This window comes from Pipra filicauda, unplaced genomic scaffold, assembly GCF_003945595.2.
Source record: "Pipra filicauda isolate LSUMZ 115617 unplaced genomic scaffold, ASM394559v2 scaffold211_size2331000_pilon, whole genome shotgun sequence".
Taxonomy (NCBI): domain Eukaryota; kingdom Metazoa; phylum Chordata; class Aves; order Passeriformes; family Pipridae; genus Pipra; species Pipra filicauda.
Window position 1 is genome coordinate 1,458,413 of NW_024104323.1, and position 24,749 is coordinate 1,483,161.

Sequence of the window (24,749 nt, forward strand, 5' to 3'; positions counted from 1 at the left end):
TCCCAGATTCCAGGTTCTGAGCTCCATCAGGGCTGGGATGTAACACAGCAGCTGCTGAATCAGGGGCTTGGAATTTGGGGATGGTTCTGTTGCCTTGTGACTGTAAAGGTTGGCCCTTGGTTAGTTCAGGAAGGCTGGGAGGTGTTGCTTTTCCTCCCACCTAATCAGCAGAAAATAGGGAAGGATTCTGCCTTGTTTTACATCTGGTTTCTACCCCGTTGCAAATTTAGGGTGCAGTCCTCAAAGTGCTCCTCACCTTGGAGGGGAGCTCAATGCTCTGATGCAAAGCTGACTCAGTTTTGACAAAATCCTGGTGCCCGTGGAGGACTGGGGCAGGATACAGGTGAGGACTGTCTGATTGCTGATTAGAGCCAAAGACAAATCCTGCTGAAATCCAGAGGTGCAGCTGTGGAGCAAACAGTGCCCAGGGAGCCTGCTTGGCAAGGGGGCAGATCAATTCATGGCAAGACCCCCTTTTGAGGGGGTTTAGCTTCTGACAGGCTGGGAAGTGAACCCTTCTGTGTCAGGATGGGCCCTGCAAAGCTGGGGCTGTAACTTTAATTGGAAAAGGTTAATCTGATTAGTTGGTGTTTGCAAAGAGCTTTAAGAATGAAAACTGCTGTGGAAGCGCTGACTGCTATGATCAGGATAGATATGATCTATCAGCAGTTTCATGGATGAGTAAGACTCTTTTTTTTCCCATTTGACTGTGAGGGAGCTGCCTCCTGGAGAGCAGGAGAAAAATATTTAGGAAAAAGAGGTAAAAACGAGTGTCCTGTTGTCATACTGGTGTCACCCCCCCGTTGAGCAGTTGGTTCAGTGGGTCACACTTCCAGAAGCAACTTAAATACCTTGAATCTGCTTTTCCAACCCTGGGACAAGTGTTAAAGATGGGGGTTTCCATAAACACCACTTTGGTACCCGAGTGCTTTGTCCACTTCAGGAATTGCCACTACAGGTCAAGTGGAGGGGGGTTATTTCTTGATGTTCTCATTTTGGGGGCGGGTGGTGGTGGTAGGGCAGTAGTTGGTGTTGTTCCAGTGTTTGATGTACAAAGTGCAGGCTCAGAAACTGAACAGAATAATCACATGTTTTATGGAAAGGGAAATCCTCCTGGGAGGAGCAGGCAGAGTTCATGATTAATTTGTAGCAGTGCATGCATGCCATGGATCAGGGAAAGGGACCTTCTTCCTTTAGGCTTCTTCCATCCTCAAAAGAAGCATTTGTAGTTTATAGGTGTGGGATCTGAAAAAGAGATTTCTGCCCACACGGAGAGACCCAGCCTTGAGCTGCCTTGCAGGTGCTGTCAGATGATGTTGCACTGTAAAATGGTGTTTCCATCCTGAATAGGGTTTTTAACTGTCTCTTGCTATCAGGAATAGTCTTCAGAGGCTGTGCCTTGCTTTGGCTGCTGTCAGATGTTCAGATAAAAAAAATAAAGTACTAGAGTGCAGTTTATGGAGTGGCTTCAACCTTCAGAGCTTTCAGGGAGTTATGAAGGAGAGTGGAATGCAGGAATCCTCCATTTCCCATGTGGAAACTAGGGCAGAATGGAGAGAAAAACTGGTTTGGTGACTCGTGTGCTTACCTGGTGGCTGAGAAAACCCAAGTCCAGCTCCCAGTTTTCCTGTGGGCTTCTGGAGTGTCCCATCAGTGAGTGACCCAGGACAGGAGCTGGCAGGGCTGACTCTGGTCCCCACTTTTCCTCTGGCTGTGTCAGCAGCTGGGCCTTGACATGTGCAGCTCCCCAGAGGTCTTTGGGAGACCAGGCTTGATGAAAGTCATCTCAGCACCTCTGTAGTCATTTCCAAAGCCATTAAGTGCTGGAAGAGTGACTGGAGATTGCAGTGCTGGAGCGACAGGGAGATGGCAGATAATGGCAGCAGGGAGAGGTGAGGGCAGACAGCGAGTCACTGCTGAGCTGTGAATAAATATCTGTGCTCCTGATCTAATCCACAGACATCAGCCCTGGATCAAACCCTGAACCATCCCGTGGGCTGGGAGACCCGTTGTCACCTCCGTGAGCTGAGCGCGGTGTCTCTTGTTTTCCGAGCGCAGGTTTGTGTGAAGTCCCCTCTCCTGTGCCCGAGTCCGTTCCTCTGAAGCGTCACCAGCGTGTGGAGCCCGCCCCACACACCCATCCCCTGCCAAACCACGGCCTTTACCTGCGTGTTCCGGTGTTTCCCGTGCGACCCGTCCTGCGGGAGTGCCTCCTGGGCCGCCCCAGAGTTCCCCCAGCGCTCCGTGGCTCCAATGGTGAAGATGACAAGGTCCAAGACTTTCCAGGCGTATCTGCCTTCGTGCCACAGGACCTACAGCTGCATCCACTGCCGGGCTCATCTGGCCAACCACGATGAGCTCATTTCCAAGGTATGTTCCCGACCTCGCCCGGGCGGCGGAAGGTGCGTCGGCTCACGCTCCAGGTCACCTGCCATGGAAGGGCCTGGCCTTACCCAGCAGCTCCATTTTTGCTTGGAAAGTGGGCCCTCAGCCCAAAGGATCTATTTGTGAGCTGCTGTTCTTGTTTTAAGTGATTGTGGTCCTCAGCATCCTTGTGAGGGGCAGGTGCTGATCTCTTCACCCTGTGACTGTGACAGGACCCGAGGGAACGGCTGGAGCTGAGTCAGGGAGGTTTAGGTTGGATATCAGGAAAAGGTTTTTTGCCCAGAGAGTGGTTGGGCACTGGAACAGGCTCCCACAGGGCAGTCAGCAGTCACAGCACCAAACCTGTCTGAGTTCAAGTGTTTGGACAACACTCTCAGGCACATGGTGGGAATCTCGGGGTGTTCTGTGCAGGGGCAGGAGTTGGACTCGATGATCCTGATGGGTCCCTTCCAACTCAACATGTTCTATGATGCTATGACCTTGAAAACAGCAGTGGAGACAGGATTCCAAATCCAGCCCTCTGGAGTGCTTACAGGTGGTCTGACCCTTCCTGTGAGCCTCTTCCCTCTCATTTCCAGCTGGGAAACCTCCCCGATGGTCAGGACTGTGGAAGTCACCTTCCCAGTACTTGCTGTTCATGTACACACCCACCAGCAGAGCCAAGGGGTTGTTGCATGGTCGTGGTTTGGAGGAGAAGTTGTCTCTGTTAAACTCAGAGCTGTATCAAGAGACACGACTAAAGGCCCTACTTGAGGGAAGGTTCTCTGATGCCTCTGTCAAAATGTGGGGTGGGTTCCAAAGACTCCTGAGCTGGTGCTCAAACCCTCATATTTTTGCCACTCTATTACCAGGACACTTTGCTGTGAAAAAGCAGGGATGGGTGGTGGGCTGTGCCCTGAGCTGGGGAGGGTGCAAAGGTTCTGTCCTGTGTTCTCATCTGTTGAGCAGAAGGTGAAGGGTCTCGAGGATAAGGTAAATTAAAAGCTTTCAGAGCTGATAAATCAGGGGCCTTTGATGCAGAGGGAGCAGGGCAGTAAGAGGATCTCGTTCTGAAGTGTGAAAACTAAACTTCCTCAGAGTGTGTGTTGGAGCCTGCAGTGCCTGGCTGTGGTCAGGCCTCCAGCTTCCAGGATTCGGCTGCCTTGGAATAACTGTTCCGTAAAGTTTATTCAGCTTACAAAATCTGTGTTCAGAAAAAAACAGATGCAGCAGAAAGATTTATGAGCTGAGGTGACTGGAAATTGGTGCTGTGAGCTCTGTGTGTGCAACTTAAACGGCTCAGCTTCCTGGAGCAGCCTTGGGAGGAAGGCTGGGATCACCAGGGACAGAGGTGCTGTGTCCATTGGTAAAGTGTGCAGTGCTTCCCCTCTTCCTGCTGGCACAGAATAGATTGCAAGGTGTCACCTTGCACTGAGGGCATCTGTCCTTGCAGGGTTGGCACCAGCAGCCGTGGAGATCCTGCTGGATTTCCATGGTGGGAGCTCAGACCCGTCACCTCCCATCAGTCTGTCTCCTTCCTTTTTTTCTCCTGGCTGTTGCGTGGGCCAGGTTGATGTGTTACCTCTGTGGTGTTGTCTCCGTGCCAGAAACTGGAATTTAAATATTCTGGGATGAATAATGCTGATGGCAGACTGCTCCAGTTTGGGGTTGTGCAGTTTCTGAGCAGACAGGATTCCCATTAGGATGTTGCTCTGGAGCTCCTCGTGTCCTGGTACAACTGCAGTGGTTCTCAGAGCTGTTCTTGAAGGACTGCAAAGCCTTCAAAGAGGAGGAGGTTGTGCATTTCCTCAACAGAAAGGAGTTTTGAAATGTAAATGTAAATTTTGAAATGTAACCGCAGTCTATGCCCTGGGGGGGAAATACCTTCAGCCTTTTGTGACAGCTCGGTGACTTCAGGCTCCTGTGCTCCGTGAGTGGGGCAGGAAAACCGAGCAGTGACTCCCCTGCCTGTTCCCTGGGAGAGCTGATCCCCTGGGTTTTGTGTTGGGACACAGAAGGTGCTTCGCTGGGTGAAGAAGGAGCTTGTTTTCCTTGCTGCTTTTGCAGCACATTTGAGTTTGTGCTCTGCTTTTTTCTCTGGAGGTGGCTGGTCCCCAGCCAGGGAAAACACAAGGCTGTGCATTCCCGGTGCTTTCACCTTCGGTGCTTCCTTCCCCTCCTTGTTCCATGTCCGTGCTCCAGTGCAGCCAGCTTTGCAGGCTAAGGAGCTTCCAGCAGGGCAATGCCAGTGCTGCCAACTGCTTGGAATTTTAGCTTCTGTCCTGCAGAAACTGCCCAGGAATGCTGACTGCTAAAATACAGACATGAGGGAAAGTAGGAAAGCACAATATAAGGCTGTGTGTGAATTGTGGAGGTGTTAACTCCAGTGAGCTGTGGGATCTGCTCCTTCTAAAAGTTCCTCTAGACTGAGGTGTAAATTAATAGTTGGGGCCACAGTGCTGGTGGAGCACTAGCAAAGGGTTTGGGGGTTTAGGATTTATTTCTCAGGGTTGTAAACGTTAACGAGGCACATCTTTGTATAATTGAAAACCTTATGAAAGTAATTGTGCTGCAACCATGATTTGTACAAGTGGCTGTTCAACAGAACAGTCCCTGCCTCGGGGGGGCTTGGGGGGGCTTCCAAAATGTGTAGAAACTTTCCCAGGCAAACTTAAATAGTCGGTGTTTGATCTGTTTGAGTTGGAAACATCTCCCCGAGGCCTTGTGCAGTTCTTTCATCACAGCCTTGTGGCAGCATCGAGAACCAGGCTGTGCAGTTGTCGTGCTTGTTTTCCATAAGAAAATGTGGCAAACGGAAGGAAGGAACAAGCGCCGTGGGGATGGAAAAGGGAGTGGGAGACTCTGCAAACTGGAGTGTTTCTCAGCCTGTGGTGTATCTCATCCTAAAGCTGACTGTCACTTGAATCAAAACAGCCCAAATGACACCATCTTTGGAAACATTCCCCAGAAAACAGGCTTTTATATAACAGCAGGGCGGTGGGGGTTTGGCTCCGTGGAATTAATTCCTCTGTTCCTTTTGCCCCAAGTTGTGCAGAGCCCACAGGAGAGCTGGGCTGCTCTGCCTGCCCTCAGCTTTCAGCTCCTCTGCATACACACAGGTTGCAGCCCTGGCTCATGCCCTTGGCTGAAACACAAGCTGGAGCTGAATCCCAGGGTTGTTCTGTGTCAATCCATACTTTATTTCCTCTCCATCTCCCGAGTTTCCCCTCTTAGCCCTTCAGCACCAGTGTTAACTTACTGTGACTTCAAAGTCACAGCCCTGGGTATCTGAAACTCTTTGACAAATATGCCTTGGCAGGGCAGTTTTTGCTTTCTTTTCTACCTAAGGAAAACCTTGTGCCTTGAAAGGGGTAGAAGGTTCCTCAATAAGCCATTGCTATTTAAAGAAAATAATCAATGCTGAGGCTTTTAAGAAAATCCAAAGCTGTTACACGAAGCCCAGCTACCAAAATGTTTCTTACTTGGCCTTTTATCTCCTGCAGCCCCGGGGAGAAAGTGGTTTAGTGGGTCTGATTTGTAACAAGATCTAAATTGTGGGTTGGACCGTCTGGCCAAGAAAGGCCTTATTGACTCAGGAAATAGGAAGGTGATCAGATAGATTGGGTGGAGCTGAGTAACTACTTTTCCTTTGGTGTCTGGGCTAGCATGACTGGAGGTTCTTGTTCCCTTGCAGCAATGCATCATTTAAAAGGCTGTGCCAAATTTAGTACATGCTCTTGTTTCACTGATTTTTCCAATGCCTGAGTGGACTGAGACTTTGGGAACTCAACAGATTCCTGTGTGACCTCGAGTAAGTCACTGGGTGTCTTTGTTCCTCCTCTCCCCACCTGTACAGTTAAAATGCTGCTGTTTTGTCCAGTCTGCTTGGAAGATAAAGCTCTGGAGCAGGTCCTGTCTGCTCTTCCAGGTTGGTACAGTGTGTCCCAATCCTCCCCCGTGGATTTGCTGTAAAAACAAAGATACTGTGCCAGGGGACTGTACTTAAAAAGCACGTTTCAGTGTCTTCCAAATTGCCAAAAATTAAGTGAAAGGCACTTCTTGTTACATCTGTCCTTCCCAGGCACAACATCCCGTGGCTTGGAGAATGTTTAAGAAAAATATAAATTCCACAATCAATGGTGGCAAAACCTCTCCAGAAAGGAGACAGAGGGGCTTTTCTTGAGAAATGTGCCTTCTGCATCATTTTCTGGTGGGGCCTGGAGGAACAGTTAACAAAACAGACATTCAGCAAGGCAAAGAGCACCTTTCTCCTTCCCAAAATGGCAGATGAGATGCTGATTCCTGCTTATTCTGTGTTACTCCAGCTTTGTCAGCCCTTTTTCTGTTCGGTTCCATGTGTAATTGGTGCCCAGTAAAAAAAAGGATGGGAACAAGAGCAGAAAGATGCAAAGGCCAGAACTGCCACATCAGTGTCTTGGTTGCTGATTTTCTCTTGCCATGTGAACAGTAATTCAGCAGAAACGTCCCTGCTTGTGGAAATATGTGGAGAATGTCTTGTGGGCGTCCTGCAGTTTCTTTTTTTTCCCTGCCTTTCTGTGATCCAACTGCTAAACATTATGCAGTGATGTATCTTCTGAAGTTGCCTAAAGGCTTGTGAGGAGGTTTAGTGTTTCCCTTTGATGTCTGGTGGAGCCTCTGCTGAACAGGAATGTGCAATTCCTCAACACAAAGGGCTGCAGCTCCTCTAGCACTGAGAATTTAGGGAAAATACAGGACTCCTGTGTGCCTGACTTTCTCACAAGGGGTTGGGTTGTTCATGAGGGAGCACTTAGAAGCTCTTTTTGATCTTCTCAGTCAGGAGTTGAAAGGTTTATCAGCAAAACTCACTCCCAGTCGTTGTGGCCTGGTTCCTTCCCAGCCTCTGACAGCCCCTCAGTGAGATTTAGGGCACTCTGAAAACATCACACTTTGCTCCATGTTGCAACTGGGGGATCTTTAAAAGGATCTGAAGCTTTGGTGCAACGTCCAGCTAAGTAGTGGATGAATTCAGCTGCTTGGAAGCATTTGAGGCACCACGTGGAGGTGAAGTGGAGCAGCAGCTGTTGGGCTTTTGGGTTTGGCTCTTTGCTTTTTCCTTTCTTGTGTGTGCACCAGATTTAATGTTCTTGGTGCTTTGCTTCCCAGGAACCAGCTGGTATTTGTATGTTAGCTCACCTTGAAGACAAGGAGTTATTTTCTGGGTGAGGGGAACATGCACAGAATCTGAAACAATAATCCTGAAATTACAACGTGGTGATCTTTAATCTAGTGGAAAAAGGAGTCTTTCAGTGTTCAAGACAAGCCAAGAAAAAAATCCTGCATTTCCATCATGGGGAAAAAACAGTGTGTGAGCTGAGATGGGTATTCCCTTCTCGTGGGTCAGGCTCTTACTTTTCATTACACAGCTTTTATTCTTGCTTTGAAAGTAGATCTTGCGTCTTCCCAAATATGAATTTAAGTTCCCAGCTCCGTGGTAAGGAACTCTTAAGGCCAGGAGGAGCCATCACATCATCCCATCTGACCTCCTCTGGAACATGGGCCAGTGCATTTCATCAGGATTGCAGCAGTTCTTTCAGGGGAAGCATTTAGTCTCCATTTGAAGACTTCAAGGGGGAAAATTCACTGCTCCCTTTGGCCATTTTTTCCCAGTGGTTAATCATCCTTACCATTAAAAATCAAAGACTTTGAATTTAGGTTTGTCTGACTTGTGCTTCCTGTCATTGGCCATTATTTTTCTTCTTTTCCTGATAAAATACATCTCTAGTACCTCCTATACCTTGCTGTAAAAGGTTGGGGTATGCAGTCCCCAAGATCACTCTTAATCACTTTTTTGGACAGGCTAAACAGATTCAACTTTGTCATGGTGCAATCTCATTTTTTTTTCCCCAGTTCCATTTAATTTTTGTGGTTCTCTTCTCCATCTTTAACATTTCAAGATCCTTTTAGGGATGGGGACAGGGCTGGTCTCACTGTTCAGACTCAGCAGTAGCATCTTCTCAGCACATCATTTCATACCTGTGCTGGTCTCCCTGGCTCAGCCCTGCACAGAAAGCTGCTGTTCATTTATTTCCTGTAGCTCTTCAGGCACCAGGTTTATCAGTTTTATGCACATTTCTAGAAGCTGTCCAGCAGCTCTTGGATCCTGCTTTTCAGCTCTCGTTCCCTAATGAGTTGCCACTTCCAGGTATTATTCAGAGCTTGCCCTTAATTGCAAGTATCAGAGTTGGAGCTGTAAGTGATGAACAGCAAAGTTTGAGTGTTTTTTAACTTCCCATTTCGCTGCTGTGAACGTGAGGGAAAAGGTGTCTTCCCTGAAGTTTAAAATTAAATTAACTCTAGAATTAAATGTGGATTGAGAGGCTTTCAGTTTGTTTCAGGTTGTTAATTGGGCCTTTTCCTTCACAGGAGGTCGATTTTTTTATTAGGCAGGAGTGAACTTTTGGAGATAAACTCACACCAGGGCCTTTTCCAGACAGGTTGGGGTTTGCAGTGGGTCCTTTATTTGAGCCCCTCTGAGCAACCTGTCTTGGAGAGGGAATAAACAAACAATGCCCTTTGCAGGAAAAAAAGTCAGGATATGAAATCTGAGCTGTGCCATGAGAATTTGTGGTGCCTATTCCACAGCCCAGCCACCTCAGTTAGACCTTCTGTCCTGTGTAATTGCTTCCTCTGGGATTTACCCTACAAGTCCCTGTGTTCCCTGGGATCCATAGTGGGATCAAAGACAGGCAGGATCAGGCCTCTTATTTAGTCAGGATGTGGTTGTTTAATAGAACAAGCCCGAGGTACTTTGTACCTCTTTGTATAACTGTGTTTATACAGCAATTAACTGCTGTGTGATTTTTAAAATATTTCATTTTCTTCCAAAAAAAAAAAAAAGAGAGAGAAAAAGGTAATAAATCACAATAGTTTTGAATTCCCTGTCAAGAAGAAGAACAGGGTAAAAATGGATTTTTCTAATCCATCACTTTCTTTATGGAAACAGCTCTCCTTTCATCTGCTGCTTCCTCTGCCTAAGAATTGATGACCTGGGCATAAATAAAATATTGTTCCCATTTATTATCCAGGGAACTGCCAGGGACGAAGGACAGTGAATCATCAGGGTTTGTGCTGCAACTGCTGCAAATCCTGAACAACTGGAGCACGGAGCTGATCAGGTCTGAGCCTTCCTGGGTTTTGGGGGGGGTCCAGTTGGAAGAGGAGGGAATGCCAGCAGGATCCAAGGCTTGCTGATGGGGGGAGCTGCCCTGGGAGCTTCCCATGCAGGAGTGTGCTTTTAATGTGATTTATTGCTGTAAAAACTGTAATTGTCACACACACACTGGAGGGTGAGGGGGGTTTCACCTGCTGCCCCTGGGGAGGAGACCCTGACTTCTCAGGAGGAGTCTCTGGTGGTAATTCCTATTTTAGAGCAGCAGGGAATGCTGTCAGAGGGCTTCACATCTGTTTTAGGGAGCTGTTGGGCCTGGCAGTTTTTCCCATCCAGCAGAACTGGAAGGGGAAGGATTGAAGCTGGAGCAGACAAGGAAACTCCACCCAGAGTCTCCTCTCTTAAAACACACAGCAGTGTTCCCATGGCAATCACAACTCTTGGAAATGCTGTTGGAGCTACTTATTCCATCCTTTTTCATCTTAAAGTCAAGTTTTGAAGTGCAACAACAGCAGCAGCAACCAGAGACCATCGAAATCACAAGAGAAGCCCCGAAATATTGTGCAGTTTTATGGAAGTAATAAATTCAGTGTGGGTTTTTTTCGTTCTGTTTGCCTTCAGTGGTTTGCGCCTTCAGCGTTCACATTTTGAAATTCCACTTTGAAGTCTGCGAGCTGGAAACACATCTCAAAATAAATAGGAACAGAGTCCAGGGTCCCAGGGCTTTGGGAAGGAGGGGGAATAGCACAGGGCTTGTGATAACACGGTGAGAATTCAGTGTTGTGATGGAACTGAGGCAGAGCCTGCCAGGCATGTGAGGGACCAGGGGACAGAGTAGATGGCAACTATTTTCTGAATTTTGCCATTCTTTATAGAGTTTAGCTCAGCTTAATTTGTGTTAGAAGTCCATGTGCTCGAGGCAAAACAAACCCCTGGATCTGGGGCAATTTGTGTTTCCCTAAACACCGATCTCCGTTAATTACAGAGATCTCCTTCCAGCTGCAATCCAAAAAAATCTCCCCTTGGAGAGAAACCTCCTGCCCTCCCCCGTGGTGCTAATGGACAGTGACACATGGATTAATAACTGGGAATGTGCCCCCGGATCCTGACCCACTTAAATCCCTGTGTGCAGTTTCTGTGCCCGGGGGCAGCGGCCCCGTGGGACCGTCGGTGTCACCTTCGTGCCGCGCTGACGTGTGGCCGAGCACGGCTCCCGTGGATCAGGCAGCACTTCCCACGGGATCATCCTCCTGGGCAGCAGGGATATTACGGAGATAACTCTGCAGAGCAGCGTTCTTACTTTTCACAGCATTTTTCCACAGCGTTTTTGGGAGTCTCATGAACAGCGAGGATTTTATATTTATTTTTTTTTTTTTCAGTTTCAGCTCCTGGAAGCGTGAGGGGATGAGGGGAATCTCACTTTGGAAAACTGAACCAACCAACCAAAAAAAAAAAGAATTTGAGGATTATTTAAAATTAACTGCTAATTAAATTTTCCTGAGTGTTTTAAGGATCAGGAGGGGGGTGTTGGAACACGTGGATTGCAGAGCACAAGGGCTCTTGCAGGTTGGAGTAGGGATGGAAGAGGCTTCAGCTTCCTCCTCTCAGCATCTTTGGAACTCTGCCCTTCAGTCTCAGGGAGGGAGGACTCGGACCTGGCTCACACAACATGGATGTTCCAGGGGCTGAAAGTTCTCCCCTCACAGCAGAGCAGGAATTGATGCTTTCCCAACAAAAGTGGGATGTGGTGGAAGTGTGAGGTTCTTCAGGCACTGATAATTTGCCCTGTTAATTGACTTTTTTTTTCTGGCAGTGTCACCATAAGCCTTTGTCAAGCAGCATTTCACGGCAGTGATGCCAACAGGATAAGTAGGGATAGGGATAAGGATTAGGGATAGGGATAGTTCATGGCTGTGTGTTCAGACCTTTTGCACTGTCTGGTCTCTCCCCACCTTTCCTGTGTGGTGAAAGTGCTGAGTGGGTTCCTGTCTGGACAAAGGGCTCTTATCAGGACCCAGCTCATTCCAGGAGCAGGGAATGCCAGGGTTGGGTGGACACCTGCTGCTGCCAGGAGGCAGGATAAAAAACTGCCACCACATCTCCCACCAGCATTAAACCAGATAAAAGCCTTTCATCTCCCCAGCCTGAGCACCTTCCTGCTCATAGGCTGTTTCACCTGGGACACAAACACAGTGTGAAGCTGCTGGGATGGAGCTTTTCCAAGGATGGAATATTGGGGTTGTTCCCTGTGTGTTTGCACAGCAACATAAACTGCAGGGGAACAAGGCCGTGCTGAATTAATTGAATTATTTCAGAGATGAGTTTGGTCCACTAATTCCATATCGATTCTGGGCTTTAAATAGCATTAAGGACCCGTGTTAAAACTCAATTAAAACTCAGGAATGCAGTGGGAACAGGGTAAGGTCACATCTGTGCACATTCTGAGGTGGAATAATGTAACTGTTTCCCTTGACATGGGTCTGTGTCTGGTGTAATGGGAGGTAAATTGAATCTCTGTTTAATCTGATCATGGGCTGCCCCTTCTGTGAGGAAGAACAAGGTGGAATTAATGAGCCCTGAGGAGCTCTCTGAGGTCTGTGTGGATACAGGGACCAAGTAATTGAACTTGTGCTCCCTTGGGAAATACTTGAGTGTGATGTGAGGAGGTGGTTGAAGTGGCTCGTGCTGGCCAGGGCAGCACCAGGATCTGCAGCAGGGATTTTATTAGTTGTATTTTCCAGTTTTCTTCCCACTGTGCAGTGACTCCTAGGGAACCTCCTGGCAGAGCCATCATACATCTGGTGTGGTGGTTCCTCTGAACACACTGCAGGGTCAATCTTCTTAATCAAACCATTATTGCCATAATTAACAGGGCTTGAAAGGTGCCATTGAGGCAGAGCTTTCTGCGGGATGTTGGCTGATAGGTGGGATAACAGCTGGTAGGAATTGGGATTAAGTGTTCTAGGGAGTGGGATGAGCCTGGGGATTGGGGCATATCTTCATACACAGATTCATGTGCACTCCAGTTGCACTGACATCACACTTTCTCTTACTTAGAGGTCTCAAAGTGTATTTTATGGGAACACCTCACCCTTGGATGTTTAAGGGTCGAATCAGCAGCGAGAACAGATAAATCTTGCATTCACTGTTGTGCAGGTGGCTGGAGCAACTCAAAAACTAAAGTTGTGCACTCGATGGTGGGAAATAAATGATCACAGATCTTCTGAAGGGGTGGGTGGGTGGATTCTTCTGGCACAGCCCCCGTGCCCGGGGGTTTATCAGACACTTCTCCTGCACTGCTCTGTCCCAGTGAAGGTATCACAAGCATAGAGAACATGTCCTTTTTTTTGCAGAGTCCTGGTGGTCATTTGGCTCCCCCTGAGCTGCCATTCCACACTGCCAGGCCGTGCTGTGGCTCTCTGGAGGTGGCTCTGGGCCGTCTGTTCCGTTTGCATCCCTGCAGGGAGAATTATCTGTGGCTTTCAGGAGCGTGGCGTGAAGGGGCACACTCTGTTCCTTTTCCCTCTCCTACCTCTTTGGGACCGGTTGCCTTTTCATTTTTGCTTTATTGGATTATTAAAAGGCTGCCAGCTGGATGTAGGTAAGTGGAGGTTTTCCCTGCTGCAGTCTGCAGAGAGCAGGCATCGGTGTGGAGCCATTTAGTCCTGGCAACTGCTTCCTATTTTTCCAGATGATTCCAGCCGGCTCTTTTTGTGTTTAGCCTATTGTCAGATACAGTCACAAAGACTCAGGGTATTAATCCTGTCATCTGTTCAGTGTGTGGAGCTGCTGAGTGGGCTGTGCCGTGAATGAGGAGCTGGAGGTGCTGGGGGAGAGCGGGACGGGGTGTGGGCGTGTTCAGGATTCGTGCCTTTTTCCCTGGCATCGGTGATTGAGTGTGAAAATTCCCTTCTGTGTCCCCAGGGAGGGCAATGTGCAAGTGTAAAGGTCTGATGGTGTGAAGGCAGGTGGAACTGGGGCAGGCTGCAGTGGTGGAGGGGCACAGCCCTGCCCTGCAGCTGGAGTGGCTCCCAAGGAATCCTGAGCTGTGCTCGGAGCAGACAGAGCTGTGCATTCAACACTTGGTGTTGAGACCAGAATATAACAAATGGACTCAACCAAACCAACAGCTCCCAAGGTTATGGGTGCTGGATATACCAGGATTCATGGCCTTGCAGGCTGAGTCCCTCTTAGTGGCTGCCCTGGAGGAGCTGGAGCTGGATCCTGGCTGTGTGTGCCGCTTCTTCCTGCGGCAGCTCTGGTTTAGCAGCGTCTGTGAAACCCAAACTCCCCTGCTCTGTCTCTCACCAGAGCTGCAGCTCTGCACTGGGCTCCTCTGCCAGCAAATTGGGAGAACTCCCTGCTCCAAAGGACTTGAGTCTGCCCCATCCTGTGGTTACAGAGCAGTCTGTGGGATTGGCCTTTAACTGGACCCAGGAGAGGGGAAAGGGGTGAAACCATTTCCCTCACCCTCCCCCAAAGCATTTGTTTTTTTTAAATAGTGATTTCACAGCTCTAATTTGGAACCAGCACAGCTGAGGGGACCATGATGAGTGTCTGTACATTGGGTGATAGGAACTTCTTAAACCAGAGCAGCTGCCAAAGCATCTCAACGTGGAGCTTCTGCTCTGGGAGGCGGCTTGGCAGGAGAGGATCCGGCCAAACTGCTGACTCCAGGCTCGTGCTTTCCCACCTGGATACTCAGATCAGCACTCCTTGGGCCCTGCAGCTTTGAGATGCTGAGCACCCCAAGGCAGGGAAGGTTTCTGGGTGTGAGTGTCAGGAGGAATGAGCTGTTGTGCCTCTCAAATCCCCGAAGCCTGTGTTGTTTTTTCGGAGGGGTTTGGTGCTGGCATTTACAGATGTGTTTCCAGCCAGACACTGAGCATTAGCAGTGCAGAGAAAAATATGTGCTTGGGCTTTCAGTGGGAAACAACAACAGCAAAAAAAGATCCTTTCTGTTTCTTCCAGCTGGAAAGTGATGCCAGGAGCTGTTATTTCAGAGAACAAGAAGTCTGGATTTCTCTGTGTGTGTGTGTGTGAGATGCACCTTTGAATGTGTATCAGGAAAATCTACCCAGAGAAAATGCAGAGCATAGAAAGTAGGTCTGACTGTCACTTCAGTGAAAACCAAATGTGTTTTGGAAATGTCTTTGTGTGTTTCTTAAAAAAAAAAACAAACAAACAACAACAAAACCAAAGACAAGAACATCTGCTTGTGTATAAATATACCTGTTTTTTCTGGGTTTGTGCTTTCCATTACAGCATGTGCCAATTTTTCTGGAGTGCCAGAAGAGCAGGAACATCTATCTCCAGAAAATGCTCAGGTTACAACACTTGGATAAAACCCTCCTGTGCCACCTTTGTAGGGATACAGTCAGCAGAGGGCAAATGCACTGGGGAACTTGTGGTTGCCAAACTTCTCCAGCTTCTTTTTATATGTTTGGCCAAATCCTCAGCTGGCTGGAGGGGAATTATTAAGACAGCACAGCCCTGAGAGCTGAACAGTGGTTTGTTGAGAAGTTCTGCTTGGACAGGGGATAATTAATGTGATTTTTTTTTTCCCAGTGCCCACCCTTTTGTCCCCTAAAGCACTGGCTTGAGCTGGAAGGAAGGGCACCTCTGAAAGGATGCTGCTGTGCCTGGGACTGGAATGGAACAATGTCCAGTGAGCCCCAGCACAGCTGATGGGGTTGCTTTTGTTTATTAAAGACAGGCCTTTGTGCAGCAGCAACGGAAAATCCTATTTCTGTACCAATAAAAACTTTGCTCCCATGGTTGTTGTTGTTGGCAAACTCAATCCCTTTGGTGTTTATGGAAAAGTATTTGCTGGGAAGGCCTGGATGGTTAGCAAGCTTCATCTGCTTTCCTTTTGCTTTGATGGCACACGTGTTGCTGTGGGACTTGGTGTGTCACCCCTGAATCTGTGTTCCCAGGCTGGTATCCCTGTCCTGCAGTGTGGACAGCCCCTATCCCTCCTGTTCAACAATTCCCAGGGTGTTTTGGAGCAGCCAGGCCAGGCCTAGTTGGATGTGGGGTATGAGCCAGCTGACAATGGCAGTGACACAGAACTGCTGCAGAAGGATTAAAAGAAGATTCTCTAATAAATGCAATTACCCAAACATGCTTGAGCCATGTTGTCCCGTTTAATTCCTTCCCAAGAAAAGAGGCATTCCTCAGGGCACTGCTTTTGTCTGGCTGACAGAGATTATCCAAGTGCCTCGGGCATCCTCTCTGGATCCAGAGTGGCTCTTCTGTGCCTTGAGTGGCAACTATTGGGCTTCAGATCCCTCTGAAGAACAGTTATCCCTGCAGGAGCGAGTGGATTCCTTGCCAGGCAGTGATTTTGTAGCTGGCAGAGCCTTTGCTGCCATGCAGACCTCACAGGCAGCTGGCACTGCTGGCCCTGGCTCCCTGCCTGGGTGCCCAGGGGCATTTTTGCCCACTGCTCTGTGGAAAGGATCCTTCTGCAATGGGGGATCTTCCAGGAGGGAGCTGTCATGGCTTTGTTTGTCCACGAGGCAGGAGCTTTGCAGGGGTGCATCCCTAGGGCTGGACTGATGGAAGAGGACACCCCAAGGAAGGCAGGGACCCCCCAGGGTTGTTTGATGTGGTGTGAGGTTGCTCTTCACTAAATAGAAGACCAGTGTTCGAGTTAAAACCTTGCACGTTTCTCCTTCCCCTCAAAACCCTGTGTCCCACCTTTTAAGGGTATTTAGTCTGAAATCATCAGCTGAGTTTTTAAGAAAACCATTAAATATTCAGAAGTTCTTGGTGAGGTGCAAGATAAAGGATTAAATAGCCCAGAAAAGCTGCTCGTTGACTTTCCCAGCTCCTGCCCCTCAGTGCAGGCATTCCCTGAGGTATCCCACAAGGAAACTTGTGTACAGACAACTGTGCTCTTGCTCCTGAGCACCAAATGTTTAATTCAGTGTGTGCTTGTCACAGTGCATTAAAAATGCAGGTGGCACTTGCTGGTGTCAGGCAGTTTTTGTCAGCGAGGCACCGTCACAGGGAGATGTCACCGAGGTGGCACAGTGGAATCTGCTGGCTCTGGGAATGCCAGGAACTCCAGGAACAGAGTCCTAAAGATCTCCTGGACATCAGTGGGAATGTGAGGCTTGCAGACACCTCAGCAAGGGTGAGGTCTTTTGTAGAGCCCCTGGAGCAGAGGCTGTGTTTGTGTTTGTGTGCACAAGCAGATCCCAACCTCCCCGCTGGGCTCAGCCCCTGTCCCTGCAGCTTTCCCAAGGGGAATTCATGGGGTGGTTCAGCTGTGGCAGTGGAGTGGGAAACCTCTGTGAGCACCTTGTTTTTAGAAAAGGGATTCAAAGCAATGTTTGGCAGCCTCTGCATGATGTTGGGGAGCGGTGTGAAGTTCATAAACAGGAGTGGAAAAGGGTGAAAAGAGACATTGCTGGGATAGAAAAAACAACTCAACCCTTGAGCAGCACGTTCCTGTGTGGAAACACCGGTGATTCCAGGTGGTTCCCAGTGGTTTCCCACCTGTGGAATGGGCAGGGGTTAGAGCTGAGGCAGCTGCTCCCTTCCCATCTGCAGGACAAAACCCCTGCTCCTCCATGCTCATCTCCCAACATTTCTCCGTGTGCTCTTTCCCAAGGGCCCGGATCAGAGTTTCCATGACCACCACTGATGCAGCCGTGGAGGGCAGGGCCTGCTTGGGCCTCTTTTCTCTCCCCCAGCCGACTGAACTTTGTTTTCTTGCCTTTCAGTCCTTCCAAGGAAGCCAAGGACGTGCTTATCTCTTCAATTCCGTGTGAGTACCACGCACGCGGCACCTGCAGCCCGGGGTGGAGGGGAGAAAACAAAAGGATAGTTTCCCTTAAAAAACCTCTCCCTGGCACTTGGGAGCTTGGTGGAAACGTTTGGAGAGAGAGAGAGGCAGGAAGTAGCACTGATTCATGTTTGATTCCTGGTGAGGTTGCAGAGGAGCAGCGAGGAAAAGGTGATTATTTTTTTTTTTTCATCATCAGATTGAGAAATAAGAGTTCGTGGATGAGTCACTCCCTGCTCCAAGGATGTAGTTGGACCAAAGAGCCAGAATTTCGTAAATGTAGAGATAAATGATCTCTAAATATGCACTTTTTAGAGCTAACATAAAACCCAAGTATAATTTCCCGGCGACTGAAAATAGTTTGGGTGAGGTCACTGCTGGGATGTCTTTCCCCAGAACTGCTGATTTCAGTTCCATTTTTCAATTTTCCATTCGGGGAGAGCAAAAGCACCATTTTATCAATTTTGAAAATGAAAATCTTTCTCAAACGCTTAATTAGCACGAGTGCCTGGAGTGTTATTAATCTTCTGCTCGGAGCTTCTGGAATAAGAAAAAAAAATCTCATTTTTACCTTTGGAACTGCGAGAGAGACCTTTGGGGCCGCTCGTTGTCCTGAACCTCCTGCTTAAGGTTTTTACAGACTGCAATGAATTGTTGTCAGCTTTTCTGGAGGGGGTTTTGGTGTGGAAAAGCACTAATAGGGAGCATCTCTTGCTTTCCCCCCAGAGTTAACGTGGGCTGTGGCCCTGCAGAGGAGCGGGTCTTATTAACGGGATTACATGCGGTGGCAGATATTTACTGTGAAAACTGCAAAACCACGCTGGGGTGGAAATATGTGAGTACCAGTGTCCTTTGTTTTGCCTGGGGGACAGCTCTGCTCCGGCCCTTTCCCAAAGGTGTTTGTGTCATGTCGTGGAAAGACCATGAACTTGGGCACATCCACGTCTTTTTTCCGTTTTCCCTCCTGCCTTGTGTCCGGTGCATCCCTTCAGAGCAGCCCTTTGTGCTGAATGGAATTTTTGAATTAAGAATTATTAAGAATATATACATTTATGGACCTGATTTCGATGGGTGCCCCTCAGTGCTACTTACCATAAACGAGGATAAATGTGGTTCCTGCTGCCTTTTTTTTTTTCCTAGACGTTATCAGAGTAATAGAATGCTCCATTAATCCCGTGTCCTTCCCACTGGAAATGCTATTGAACACGGGTTTATCCGTTTGCTGCCTCCCTCCTGCTCTTCATAAATTCAATTAGTTTCAAATAAAGGCTTGTGTTACATCCTAATTTCTGCTCCTGCAGGCACACACCACACTGGTTTGTCTAAATGTCGTGACCAGTGTCTGAACAAACCCCATTTTGTATCCGTGGCCTTTGGACAGAAATATTTTTTACTGAATCGGTTGAAAGGCTGTGAACAGGAAAACATCAAAAATTGATGTGGGTGGAATCCATGCAGAAACACAGCGTGGATCCCACAGATGGAGCAGGACACTAAGTACATCATCTGAGTTCATGGTAAACAAACCCCAGCATTCCATAACCAGCAGTGAGCCCAGGCCTTTCCAGCAGGGAATGACCTGTCAGGTGAGTTACAGGCAGCAAGGAGAGCACCTGAGCAGAGCTGAGCTGGTGTGGAGGGTGCAGCCTCCATAACTGAGTCCCTCCTGGTCTGGGCCATCGGGAATCCCAGGAATTTCCCTCTCAGTTGTGTGGTGTGGAGGCACCGTGTGTCTCCATGGCTGTAACCACGGATCTGAGCAGAGCTGGTCCTTCTCCTGCTCCTCCATCTCCACAGGAAGTTCCCCATGACCCATCCCATTCCCAGTGTTGGTGGTTTTACAGTGTGTTCCATCAGAGAACCTCTGCATTCTCCACCAACTAATAAATTCTCCCTGGAGAGAGGTGGGTTTTATCACCAGTGATTCCTAAATCCTTGTTTAGTTCCAGGAGCCATTGGCCTACAGAAATCTGCACCTTACAGGGTGCCAGTCCTTTTTTCCCAGCCTGTAAAGACAGCCAGAAGCAGGATTTAAGATTCTTCCCACATCACTTTCCTGAAAGCCAAGGAGCACACCTGCAGTTTTACTCGATAGACAAGGCAAACACTCACACCAGCATTCCCAGCTCTGATCCATAACTCTGATTTACCTTCACCTCATTTTTTCTCCTTTCCTTTTTTTTTTTTTTTTATTTTGTTTTGTTTCAGGAACACGCTTTTGAAAGCAGCCAGAAGTATAAAGAAGGCAAATACATCATTGAACTAGCTCACATGATCAAGGATAATGGCTGGGATTGAGTGGGAGAGCCCAGCCCTAGCAGCGTGTAAGAGAATGCCATCCAACCGAACATTATATCCAAGAGTGAGAGAGTGACTGAACGCTTGGTTCCATGCATTTAGAGGCTCTGCAACCCGGGAGCATCTTCACACCCTTCTCCATCTTTATTGGTGACTGGCCTCTAAATTTCTGTCTCTCTGTCTCTTTGCTTTGTATCTGTTTGTGAGTTGACCCTGGCTGCTTCTCTCTCTGTCCTGGCTCAGAGAACGCCCCGAATGCCGAAGCCATTCCATGTGCCCAGTGCTGGAGGACGCGCTGACGGTGGCTCTGGGGTGGCATTTGTACCAGGAGAGCTCTCGGTGCGGGGGGAGGGCCCGAGGTTTGGGCAGGAGGAGGTGAGAGGGGGGTGGGCCCCGAGGGAATCATCCGAGGTTGACCCTGCGCTTCTCCTCTCAGTGCTGGTTAAGCAAGGCTTGAAACGTCTCCTTGTCTGGGTGGACAGATAAAATACCTCACCCTCCCCATCCCAACCCACCGCTCCGGCCCCGGCTGGCTGAGCACGAGTTCCCCCCACGAGCCAGTTGCAATCTGTGTCGTGTTTGCTGTTTATGAAGTTGTTGTTTGAGGGGGCAGGGCCCGAGGGCTGCAGAGGTTCCCTCGGCCTCTCCTTGTTCTCGCTGCTGCAGGGTAGGGAGGACTGAACACCCCAGCAGAGCAGGCTGCAGAAACCAAATCCTGACTCCTGAGCCCTTCAGAGAGGAGGAGAAAACCACTTAAGGCACGAGGAGGCTGGAGCTGCAGCTTAGAAAATATGACAAGGGTGGAAAAAAAGGCATATGTGAGGCAAGAAAGGAAATTGCCCTAGAGGAGGATGGGGACAGACTTAGTAACAGAGGATACCCCTTGATTTCCCGGCCTCCCCTGAGCACCCCTGGAGGTGTTTTACCAATCCTTCACAAGTGCAAGTAGGAAAATGCTGTTACAGGATCTTTTCCTTAAATCCCAGGCCCCAGCCAGCTGTGGGAGCCTGGCAGAGAAATGGGGCGAGAGTGGGGAGAGGAGGGAGCAGAGGAGCTGGTGGTTGAATTGCACAGGTGGATATTTCAAGCCATGAGGTATCCCCCCAAAACCTTCCCCCCCTTCTCCCACTCCCAGAAGCCTGCTGCAGGCACGGGGGGGGGAAATGGGATAGAAAAAAACTTAATAATCTTCCCCCTACCCCTGAAATTACACCTGGGAGTTCAAAGCAGGGGGGAGATGTGGGCAGCAAAACTGCAAGGGGATAAGTCCTCCCATTTTAATTTTTCCATTGTGATTCTTGAGGACCTTCCCGAGGTGGATGGAAGGGAAGGGGCATCGTGTGTGAGAGGGAAAGGCATAAATGACAATGTGAAGTTTGCTCTGCAACAGTCCAGCCAGTAACTGGTGCATAACTCAAGACCATTGAACTGAATTAGTTTTATCTCTCTGAGTGAATTTTCTTTTTGTTTGTGGAATTCTTTCAAGTAGGTTAATCCATGGGGGGGGGAGAAATCTTTCTTAATCCAGAAGGAAAGAGTATTGTGCAGGGGTTTGTGACTCCTTATGAAACGGGAGCTTTGGAGCTGTAATCTGGTGTTGCTGGATTCCACCCCGGAGAGGCTCTGAGGGGATCAGGCCTGGGGGGCTGCTGGGACAGAGTCCTTTGGTGTTAAAAAATTGGCAGGGAATGTGAACAGAGATGCCCCCGAGGGATCAGGGGGGATCTGAGTGTTGGGTCCTTGTGCTGAAACCCAAACCTGATGAAGCAAAGGCTGCTTTTTTCTCTCAAACCTCTGGTTTTGACGATCCTGGAGAGGGAAGGGAGGTGGGGGCTGGTCTGGCTCCTGCAGTGGGTGGAGTTGGATCAGTTTGGGACCAGCCTGAGGTGGCTTCTGCCCTCACCCTTCTGCTGTGGCTGTGTAAAAATTGCTTCATCTTCCATTTCTGGTTGTCTCTGCTTCCATCATCCACGTTCCCCTCAGTGACAAAAACCTACTAGAAATCAAAAATTCCACGGTGCCCACTGTCTTGTTCACTCTGGCACTGAGCTGGTCCCGTTTCCCTGTCCTTTGCTTGGGGATCCAAGGCAATTTATTGGGTTTTGAGTAGTGGGAGATAATTTCTGTTCTTCAAGGAGCTCTTGAGTCTCCTCAGATACAGAGCCTTCAAAGGGGTCTGGTTGGAGCTGGGAGAAGTGAGGGATAATCCCAAATCCCATGGGTTTGAGGAGAGCACACAGGGGCTCATCTTTTGATGTTGGTATTTGGAGTGACTGCTGATAAAAAGTGATATAAAAGGCAGGGCTGTGTAAAGAACTGCTCTGAGAAATAAGAACTACAGAGAGCTGGTTTTATCTGTATATTTGGGACTAGAAAGGACAGTGATCCATCAGATTGGGCTGTTTTTAACTGGTCACAGGTGTCAGGCTTTTAATGGCAGCCAGCCTAAGCTTGAATATGAGATCTTAATCTGCTTTTAATTGGTTTTGTCCCACCAGCATCCGCAGAGTCACCCACTGCTGGGTGGGAAACACCCACTGCTGGGAGTGTGACAGGAACAAACCTGGGTGGCTGTGACTGTCCCCAACACCCCGAGAGTTCCCTGGGGGGGGTGCAGTGCTCTGCCCAGGGAGACAAGGAGAAAGGGGCTGGTCTTTAGTGCCCAGTAAATCTGAAGGGCTTTAGTCCAGTCCTGACTCACCTGTTGGGAGCTGGGAGCAGGGCTGGGATCCGTGCTGGGGCTGCCACGGCTTCACCTGGAAGTGTGGATGGACCCAGAGCACAACCAAAGAGCCTCAGTCACCACCCCCTGCTCCTGGGGGGCCCATCCCTGAGGGAATGGAGCCAGGAGAACCAGCTGGGAGATGTGGCCCATGGAAAAGCCTCCTTGTCCAGGCAGTGCTGCTTCCCACAGGTGACATTCCCTGGGGAAACACGGGCAGCAGTGAGTTTTCCTTCTCTTTGGGTGTGGCAGCCTCGTGTCTGGCAAGCCGTGAATTTACACCCCACCCCCCCACCCCATCTCCCCCAAAGCTCAGACTTGAGTTCAAAAGTTTAAAACTTGAGTTTAAAAGTTTAAAACTTGAGTTTAAAAAGTTTAAAACTTAAGTTTAAAACTTAAGTTTTAAATTGTTTTCTCCTCTGGTGGATTATCTGGCGTGAAATCCCCAATCCCTGTAAGAAATATTCAGATGATAATATATACAAAGCAAGAAAAAAAAAAACAAACAACCCAGACATTATCTTGTGAAATATACTTTTGTAAATAATATTTAATTTAAAAATAATAATAATAATAATATATTTGGTGCTGTTTTCTCAGAGCCCCTCCCTGAGAGCACTTTTCTTTTGTTTATAAATGATGCTGTTTCCTTCTGTTATTTGTTGGAAAATATGTTTAAAGGGAAACAAAACTCATCATCTGTGTTGTCCACTGAAGGTGCAGGCGTGGCTGGGTTAGGACAGACCCCAAGGTGGGATGAGTGGGATGAGAGGAAGCTGGAACACCTTCCCAAGATCAGGTGTGTAGGATCCAGGCCTGGAATTTCCTCTTGCACCAGTTTTGGCTGAAGTAGATCTGGAGACGGGATTGAACATGAGCTGCAGCCCCCCAGTCATTGGTGGCTCGAGGGCAGCAAGGAGGGATGTTGGAGGTTTTTAACTAGTCCTTGTTTTTAAACTAAACCACAAGTCTCTGGACATAGATCCTGGTTTTCTTTTTGAGGTTTATTTTTATTTGTTGTCGTTGTTTGTTTGATTTTATTTTTTTTTTTAAAACCAGGCTGCTACATAACAAATTAGAGTAAAAGTTTACCTCTCTGGCAGTAAAGTTCATTTATTTCGTTCTCCTTTCTGTCTTTTATCTCCCCTGTTCTCCCCCTTCTTCGTTTTTAATTCATTGGGTCTCTTGTTTATCCCGAAGTGGACCAACAGCACAAACCACTGGACTGTGTTTTGCTGAGCAAGGAGCAGTTTTCAGTGCTCAGTAGCAGTTGCACGCTCTTTAATTCTCCGGTTTCGGTGCACACGATTTAAAAACGCGCAGGAAAAAAAGCAAACGACCCGACCCTGTTGCTCTCGTGATGATCGAGGGAGGATCTTCTCTGTATGCATTTCCCTGACTGGCCTGTGAGAGTGTGTTGATCATGCATTTCACTGCACTTCCTTGTTCCCGTGGGATCCAGCTGTGGGATGAGCAGGTTGGAGCCACCCCGAGCTCAGCTCAGTGGGAAGGAGCTCTTCCACCAGGTGAGAGGCCTCAGACATTCAGTGCTCAGAAACAATCAGGTTAGACAGGGATTATTTTTTTTTTTTTTTCTGGCAGAATCCTGTTTAAAAAAGAATAAGCAGAAGAGGGAAAACAAAATCATCTTGAATTCAGAAAAAAAAATAAATAAAATAAATCAACGTATTTAAAAGCAAGCAGAATGGCATTGTGTAAGGTACAACCACCACCAAGCTGTTCTCATCCTTCCAACTGTGTGTATCCTTCGTTTTGTTCTCCATAAGGAAACGGGAATGCTTTTCCCCACTGACAAAACTAAGGACAATATTTCCAATACCAGCCTGTCTATGGATGCTCTTGTGTTTACAAATTGTGTATACTTTTATTTCTTTGATCTTATTTTAAGGTTTTTGTTTTGGTTTTTTTTTTGCGTATTCTTTCAGGTCATTTGCTTCAGTCATAAATGCAATTGTTTGTTTTCAAATAATTGGTTTTCACCTTTTCCTGTGTTTGTACATTGTATATAGTTCTTCAGTATTAGAGGGAGGCGTATTGTTTGTCATATTTACAATATGTGTTGGTGCTCATTTGAGAAAATAAAATTTTCAAGTACTAAAGCTGCTGGTCCGTGTTCCTGCTTAAACCTCCTGTGCTGTGTGCAAACCACTGAGATCCCAGAGCTGCTCCCAGCTGGGATCCAGCCCTTCCAATTCCTGGAGCTTTCACCTCGAAACCACGTGTGGTCAGGCCGAAAGCGGTGCTTTATTTGGGGTTTTTTGGGATGAGCTGATGCAATCCCTCTTCATCCAACTGAGGACAGCTGGGACCTGTCCTGGTGCCCTGTGCCAGTGCCCAGCAGTGCTGTGAGTGCCCTTAATTCCACCGTGTGTCTGAAAAAGCAACTTAACCCTCTTTGG

At 48.2% G+C, this 24,749-nt stretch overlaps 1 protein-coding gene across 2 annotated transcripts in view; it reads left to right on the forward strand.

Annotated features, from left to right (window-relative positions):
- YPEL2 (yippee like 2) overlaps positions 1-24,449 on the forward strand; it is a 33,719-nt gene extending 9,270 nt beyond the window's left edge. For both annotated transcript variants that reach the window (XM_027743483.2, XM_039381025.1), the window contains exons 2-5: positions 2,059-2,370; positions 17,248-17,291; positions 18,036-18,144; positions 19,518-24,449. In XM_027743483.2, coding sequence (XP_027599284.1) covers positions 2,254-2,370; positions 17,248-17,291; positions 18,036-18,144; positions 19,518-19,607 — 360 coding nt within the window. In that variant the 5' untranslated portion in view covers positions 2,059-2,253 and the 3' untranslated portion in view covers positions 19,608-24,449. The remainder of the gene's footprint in view (positions 1-2,058; positions 2,371-17,247; positions 17,292-18,035; positions 18,145-19,517) is intronic.
- Positions 24,450-24,749: the final 300 nt, after the last annotated feature.